This window comes from Anomaloglossus baeobatrachus, chromosome 2 (assembly GCF_048569485.1).
Source record: "Anomaloglossus baeobatrachus isolate aAnoBae1 chromosome 2, aAnoBae1.hap1, whole genome shotgun sequence".
In the NCBI taxonomy this organism is placed as follows: Eukaryota; Metazoa; Chordata; class Amphibia; order Anura; family Aromobatidae; genus Anomaloglossus; species Anomaloglossus baeobatrachus.
In genome coordinates, this window is record NC_134354.1 from 95,386,920 (window position 1) to 95,394,881 (window position 7,962).

A 7,962-nucleotide genomic window follows, 5' to 3' on the forward strand; every position below is an offset into this window, starting at 1 on the left:
ACCCCGATATAACGTGATTGTCAGCTATGAAGGATCCCACTATACACGGCCCTGATAGTATTACAAGTATAACACTTTATTACATGGGTGAATGCACGCTGCCACCAACAAATATGGCCGCCAGTAAGCGCTTCATAGCCATGTGCAGAAGAGCTTCCGGGTTGAAAGGTCATTTCCGGTCACTTCTGAAGATGGCGGAGATGGCGCTGTAGCGTTCGGCTGGTGCTCCGGAGCGGTCGGTACCAGGAAGCTGTTGGGCTCGGCAGACGGTGTGGCATCCTCCGCAGAGGTGCTGTATACTGGGCGGAAGACGTGTCATTATGTGCCTGCACGGCAGAGGGCGCTCCTTCCCCTGCACATACTAGTCCCGTGTATCATAGGCGGGGAGGGCCCCAGAATGAAAGAGAGAGGATGGAAATCAGGTCAGGAGCAGTAATGTGAATTACAGCCAAGATTCTGCAGTAACTGCCAGTGTAATCAGAACTGGCCCATGAGTGGTGCTAAGGGCGGGCGAAGAGGAGGAGCCCCTATAATCAACAGGCCCTATAATTGCCACCCCTCCGGCAGACCCCAATAATCGGCAGCACCCCTTCCCCTGCAGTAGGCCCCAATAATTGACGCCCCACCCTCCTCCGGCAGACCCATTATAATCGATGCCCTCCTCCGGAAGACCCCTTATAATCGATGCCCTCCTCCGGAAGACCCATTATAATCGATGCCCTCCTCCGGCAGACCCCTTATAATCGACTGCCCCCTCCTCCTCCGGCAGACCCCTTATAATCGACTGCCCCCTCCTCCTCCGGCAGACCCCTTATAATCGATGCCCTCCTCCGGAAGACCCATTATAATCGATGCCCTCCTCCGGCAGACCCCTTATAATCGACTGCCCCCTCCTCCTCCGGCAGACCCCTTATAATCGACTGCCCCCTCCTCCTCCGGCAGACCCCTTATAATCGACTGCCCCCTCCTCCTCCGGCAGACCCCTTATAATCGACTGCCCCCTCCTCCTCCGGCAGACCCTTTATAATCGACTGCCCCCTCCTCCTCCGGCAGACCCTTTATAATCGACTGCCCCCTCCTCCTCCGGCAGACCCTTTATAATCGACTGCCCCCTCCTCCTCCGGCAGACCCTTATGATCGACCGCCCCACTCCTCCTCCGGCAGACCCTTATGATCGACCGCCCCACTCCTCCTCCGGCAGACCCTTATGATCGACCGCCCCACTCCTCCTCCGGCAGACCCTTATGATCGACCGCCCCACTCCTCCTCCGGCAGACCCTTATGATCGACCGCCCCACTCCTCCTCCGGCAGACCCTTATGATCGACCGCCCCACTCCTCCTCCGGCAGACCCTTATGATCGACCGCCCCACTCCTCCTCCGGCAGACCCTTATGATCGACCGCCCCACTCCTCCTCCGGCAGACCCTTATGATCGACCGCCCCACTCCTCCTCCGGCAGACCCTTATGATCGACCGCCCCACTCCTCCTCCGGCAGACCCTTATGATCGACCGCCCCCCTCCTCCTCCGGCAGACCCTTATGATCGACCGCCCCCCTCCTCCTCCGGCAGACCCTTATGATCGACCGCCCCCCTCCTCCTCCGGCAGACTCCTTATGATCGACCGCCCCCCTCCTCCTCCGGCAGACTCCTTATGATCGACCGCCCCCCTCCTCCTCCGGCACACTCCTATAATTGACCGCCCCCCTGCGCCTCCAGCTGACCTCTATAATCGACACCTCCCCCCCCCTCCTCCGGCAGACCTCTGTAATCGACGCCTCCCCCTTTGGCAGACCCCTATAATCGACGCCACCCCTCCTCCTCTTCCAGCAGACCTCTGTAATGGACACCCCCCCCTCTGCCTCCAGCAGACCCCTATAATCGACGCCCCCCCACCACCTCCTCCGGCAGACCCCTATAATCGACGCCCCCCCACCACCTCCTCCGGCAGACCCCTATAATCGACGCCCCCACCTCCTCCTCCGGCAGACCCCTATAATCGACGCCCCCCCCCCCTCTGGCAGGCCCCCCATACCCATAATCGGTGCCCTCAAGCCTGTATTCTGGTGATGACTGTTGCTGTCACTCCGGGGGGTGGGGGGGGAGGTTAGCACTTTCTAGGGGGCTTAAAGGGGTCACCAGATCCCACAGTACAAACTGGATACACTTCTAAAGATGTCTCCTGGGCCTGATGAGGCAGATGTGATTATGCTGAAAAGCCATGTCCGAATGATCATGTAATCAGAACCTTCTCTGAGAGTTGGCCCATCTTATCTGGACTCATTAGTGGGCCACTGTTCTGCATTTAGTGTGTGCACCAGCATCATAGTGATGAGAAGCACCTGAAGGAGCCCCCCAGACTCGTGGAGAACATATGAGCTCCTCGCGGATGTTGTCCCTGGTGGGATGTGGACCCGGGACCCCTGTAGACTTTGCTCATCACCTGCTGCATTCGTTGACCCCCCTAAGCTCTGCTCCGGTAGAGATGGCGATCTGAAGTCACTTCTATCTTAGGCTGCTTTCACACATCAGGTTTTTGCTGTGCGGCACAATCCGGCGATTTGCGGGGAAAACGCATCCGTTTTTTTTTTTTTTTTTGCCGCTGGGTGCGGTTTTTCCTCAGACTTTTATCAGCGTCGGATTGTGCCGCACGTACTTGCGTTTGATCCGGTTTTTACCAGATGCGGCAAAAATCGTCACTCCGGCGGCCGCACAGGACGCAGAGAGGAACGTTTTTACCAGCGGCAAAAAAACGCATCGCGGCGCTGTGCGGCATGGTGCATAATGAAAGTCTATGCACGCCGAATCCGGTGGCATGCATCAAACGCTGGAAGCATGTACCGGATCCGGTTTTTACTTCTGAGCATGCCCAGAAGTGATATAAATTCATTGCTTGTCAGAAAATTACTCACTCTTTCAAACTCTCTCACTCACTGACTCATTCACTCACTCTCTCACCGATCACCGTCGCGGCGCTGCACGGCTGTCACAAAGCTCTTCCGGCTTCTCCTGATTTGAAAATGTCGGCCGCCCATTATTCAATCTCGTATTCACTGCTTTCCCCGCCCACCGGCGCCTATGATTGGTTGCAGCCAGATACGCCCCCACGCTGAGTGACTGCTGTCTCACTGCAACCAATCACAGCCGCCGGTGGGCGGGTCTATATCTTGCAGTAAAATAAATAATTTAAAAAAAAGGCATGCGGTTCCCCCCAATTTTGATACCAGCCAAGATAAAGCCACACGGCTGAAGGCTGGTATTCTCAGGATGGGGAGCTCCACGTTATGGGGAGCCCCGCAGCCTAAACATATCAGACAGCGCCGCCCGGAATTGCCGCATTCATTAGATGCGACAGTCCCGGGACTCTACCCGGCTCAAGCCGAATTGCCCTGGTGCGGTGGCAATCGGGGTAATAAGGGGTTAATCATGGCAGGCGTCTATGAGACACCCCCAATGATTAACCTGTAAGTGAAAGTAAATAAACACATACACCCAAAAAAATACTTTATTTGGAATAAAAGACAAAAAAACTCCTCTTTCACCATTTTATTAAAATCCCCATACTCCTCCAGGTCCGATGTAATCCACAGAGGTCCCACGACGATTTCAGCTCTGCTACATGAAGCTGACAGGAGCGGCAGTAGAACACGCGCTCTATCAGCTCAGCACAGCAACTGAAGGTAGTCGCACTGTCAGCGGGGACGTCACTAAGGTAGTGCCGGGGCGTGTGCTGTGATTTTGCGTGCGGGAGTGCCTGCGTGTGCGGTGATGGTGCGTGCGGGAGTGCCTGCGTGTGCCGTGATGGTGCGTGCGGGAGTGCCGGTGCGTGCGGGAGTGCCGGTGCATGTGCGGCGATGATTCGTGCGGGAGTGCCGGTGCATGTGCGGCGATGATGCGTGCGGGAGTGCCGGTGCATGTGCGGCGATGATGCGTGCGGGAGTGCCGGTGCATGTGCGGCGATGATGCGTGCGGGAGTGCCGGTGCATGTGCGGTGATGATGGGGTCTCCCCCCTCTCTCAACATAAAAAAAAAGGATCAGTTTTTTTACCGGATCTGTCCTGTCGCATCAGTTTTTACACAATCTGAGACGGATCCGTTGCATCAGGCACAAACCGGATTGTGCCTCATTGCAAAAAAAAACTGATGTGTGAAAGCAGCCTTAGGCTACTTTCACACATTCGGTTTTTGCAGTGCGGCTCAATCCGGCTATGAAACCTATGCAACGGATGCGGCGAAAACACTGTATCCTTTGCATAAGTTTTTTTACATGCGGCCCGTCCGTTTTTTTTCTGGTTGTGGCACGCTACTGAGCATGCGCAGTGGAAGAAAACGCATGCGGCGGCCGGATACGTTTTTTCCGCATCGTGCCGCATCCGGCGTCCATAGGCATGCATTGAAAAATGCGACGCAGCGGCCGGATGCGGCGTGATGCGTTTTTTTTTTGCCGGAGCAAAAAAACGTTGCAGGCAACGTTCCATCCGGCCGCGGCATCGGCTGAATCTGCCGAATGCGGCAAAAACCGGACCAAACGCAAGCCCATGCGGCACAATACGGCACTAATGTAAGTCTATGCAAAAAAACCCGCAACCGGCGGCAAAAAAAAACGGTTGCGGTTTTTCTGCAGAGCGCCGTATTGTGCCGCAGAGCAAAAACCGGATGTGTGAAAGTAGCCTTAGCCTAGTGCCGTGTTTCCTGACAACACATTGCCCAGGTGATTTTCAAAAGCATGTGGCTGCCAGGAAATCCAGCTCCCGGGGCCTTCCAAGGGAATGACTGACTTCACTTTTTAAGGCCTACACAATCAGGTCATAAGGTATTTTTTGTTGGGGATTTAAAATTTGACAGGTTCCCTTTAATGTCCACAATTTATTTTGAGAGCTCTGGTGACTGCTCTGCCTCCCCGGCCCCTGCGGGTCTGACTGGCCTCCGCAGCAGTTTTGCAGTCACAGTGCTGTCGCTCCACTTATTCTACGTTCTTACCACGAGTATTTTGTTGAATCTTGATGCCTAGTCCATCAATATTAGGTCTGTGAATGGGTGTGGTGCTCGCCTTTTTGAAGAAAGTCTCCATCCGTCTAATGCCCTGTGCGCACACTGAGGTGTTTCCGTGTTTTTGGGTGCAGTTTGTTGTCCTAATCTGCATGCAGTCCTTCCTCAGCAAAGTCCTGAGATTTCAGAAAGACTGTGTGCACGTTGCTTCTTTTTTTCCTTGCAGTTTTGGTTGCAGAAAAAAACAGCAAATAATATATTTTCTGTGTTTTATCCTGTGTTTTGACATTGACAATGTTAAAAAAATAAAATGCACCAAAACACTGCAAAAACGCATGCTTTTTGATGCATTTTTTCGGCCAGAGGTGCGTTTTTTGCTTAAGAAACAAAATTTCTGTGTGTGTGCACATATCCTTGGGCCGGATTATATCTTAAAGGGAACCTGTCACCGGATGTTTAGAATATTCATCCAACGGTTGGTGCGGAGCAGGGGAGCAGGCTGGTTGGATGGGTGTCTCTGTTCTCTGGGTCCACGCCTCCTCTTTCAGCCATCTTTGTCCTTCTGAATTCTGTTTATTAGGTATTAAATCCCTTTCGTTCTTGTGAAGAGGAATTAAAGGGAATCTGTCACCAGATGATTATAATACCTGATAGTCGGTGCAGAGCAGACTGGTTGGATGGGCGTCTGTTCTCCCGGGTCCGCGCCTCCTTTGTCCTCCTTCTGAAGCTAGTGTGGATGACGCTTTCTACGTCATACACACAAACCGACATTGAGGTCCCACGCAGGCGCACTACTATACTGTCATCTGCCCTACTCAGAGCAGATCAAAGTGCACCTGTGCCAGACTTCAATGCCAGGTAGTATACCTGTAGATGACGTAGAGCCCGTCATCCACACTAGCTTCAAAAAGAGGACAAAGATGGCTGAAAGAGTAGGCGTGGACCCGGAGAACAGAGCCACCCATCCAACCGTTAGGTGAGTATTATAAACATCCAGTGACAGGTTCCCTTTAATTCCTCTTCACAGGACTTAAAGGGATTTAATGCCTAATAAACAGAATTCAGAAATCTCTCCTCCTTCCCTCTCCCCCAGGACCAATTGACTAAAATGTCAAACTTTGGGCTCCATCTAGCATTGTCACCTGGGCATAATAGCAGAGTAGGTGTTTTCTCCTATAGGTAAATCTGCCCGTGGTACAGGAGTGATATCTCGGCAGGGAGCCTTCCTACTAACGCTTTCTTATTTCCTTGCACAGCTGTAGCTGGACTCCATACATTGCAGCAATGGCTGCTGTTGGCCTGAAGAGAGAAGGTCCTCAGTTCATCAGTGAAGCCGCAGTGAGAGGGAACGCTGCCGTCCTCGACTACTGCAGAACCTCGGTTTCTGCCCTTTCTGGAGCCACCGCTGGAATTCTTGGCCTGACCGGCCTGTACGGGTTCATCTTCTACTTCCTTGCCTCTTTTCTCCTCTCCCTGCTGTTGGTGTTAAAGTCTGGACGCAGGTGGAACAAATATTTTAAATCGAGGAGGCCACTTTTTACCGGCGGTCTTATCGGTGGCCTCTTTACGTATGTCTTGTTTTGGACCTTCTTGTACGGCATGGTGCATGTGTACTGAAGCGCGTTGGATGGATCTGCCTTCCAGGAACACTTTTTAATGGAATTCAAAGACTCCTCCCCAATAATTTGACTAGATCGTTACTTTTTAAATGAATCTCTCTGCTTGGGTTCTGTTAGTAACTTATCAAAGTTCTGTAATCCTCACTCCATTAAATCTGTTATAGGCGACTGAAGTCACTGGTATCTTGTCAGATGATTCAACTAAAAATGTTCATCCACAGCAAAGTGTGAAATATGCAGTAATGTGTACGATTGCTGATATACAGCGATGCCTCCTACTGACCTCATACAAGTGTGGACCTCTGTGGCTTAGTAAGGTCTTCAGCTGCTAGTTCTGATATTGATTCCTAGCTTTATGTATATACTGATATTAAATAAAGGTATACAAAAAGGGAAATCAGCAGTAAGGTATAGTTACTTGATGTTCTGATCCAGAGATTAATATGGACCACTGCGCTTTTTTCTGTTAACCATAATGTAAACCAAACCAGCCCCATTTTACTCTCCGAGCTCCATCTGGTGCAGTTTGTATCCATCAATGCCCAAGTCTGTCTCCTTTTATGTAGTTCCTAAACCGAGACTTGGACTTCCAGTGTGAAATGGCCGGACTTGCTGACCTATAACTTTTTTACTTTTGCCAAATCATGGCTTATATAAGCAGTGAACACTTTATAGCTGCTATTCGTTTAGTAGGTACCTAAACAATATTTCTTTTTTCTTGTGTGAGGGAGGAAGCAGGGTGGACTGAAGGAAGGGGGTGAGGCTAAATCCTCTGATGTAGCCCCCCCCCCCCCATCACTCACTTTCTTTGTCATATACTTCCTACACAGGCTGGAGGTGTTTGGGGTCTTTTTGGGCTTGTTACGTGCCCTATCCTTGGTAATAAACATGTTTATTACCAAGGATAGGGCACGGAACAAGCCCAAAAAGACCCAAAACGCCTCCAGCCTGTGTAGGAAGTATATGACAAAGAAAGTGAGTCTATTCCCCATGTCTGATATAACCTTGTGCCCCTGCACCTTCTTCCTTAGGCTGGGTTCACACATAGCAACAGCGACAACGACGTCGCTCTTACACCACCATTTTCTGTGACGTAACAGCGACCTTGTAAGTCGCTGTTATGATTGCTGCTTAGCTGTCAAACACAGCGACGCAGCAGCGATCATAACGTCGCTACATGTGCAGAGAGCAGGGAGCCGCGCACACTACTTAGCGCTGGCTCCTTGCTCTCCTAGCTACAGTACACATCGGGTTAATTACCTGATGTGTACTGCAGCTACATGTGCAGAGAGCAGGGAGCAGGAGCCGGCACTGGCAGCGAGAGCGGCGGAGGCTGGTAACGAAGGTAAATATCG

At 51.8% G+C, this 7,962-nt stretch overlaps 1 protein-coding gene across 2 annotated transcripts; it reads left to right on the forward strand.

The window, feature by feature from the left end:
* Positions 1-167: 167 nt before the first annotated feature.
* EMC6 (ER membrane protein complex subunit 6) lies at positions 168-7,004 on the forward strand. Of its 2 annotated transcripts, none has more exons than XM_075333148.1 (2): positions 168-289; positions 6,245-7,004. In XM_075333148.1, the coding sequence occupies exon 2, from the start codon at positions 6,273-6,275 to the stop codon at positions 6,603-6,605; it is 333 nt and encodes a 110-aa protein (XP_075189263.1). In that variant the 5' UTR covers positions 168-289; positions 6,245-6,272; the 3' UTR covers positions 6,606-7,004. The 2 variants fall into 2 exon arrangements, with proteins under 2 accessions (XP_075189263.1, XP_075189262.1); XM_075333147.1 differs by lacking the exon at positions 168-289 and adding an exon at positions 305-422.
* Positions 7,005-7,962: the final 958 nt, after the last annotated feature.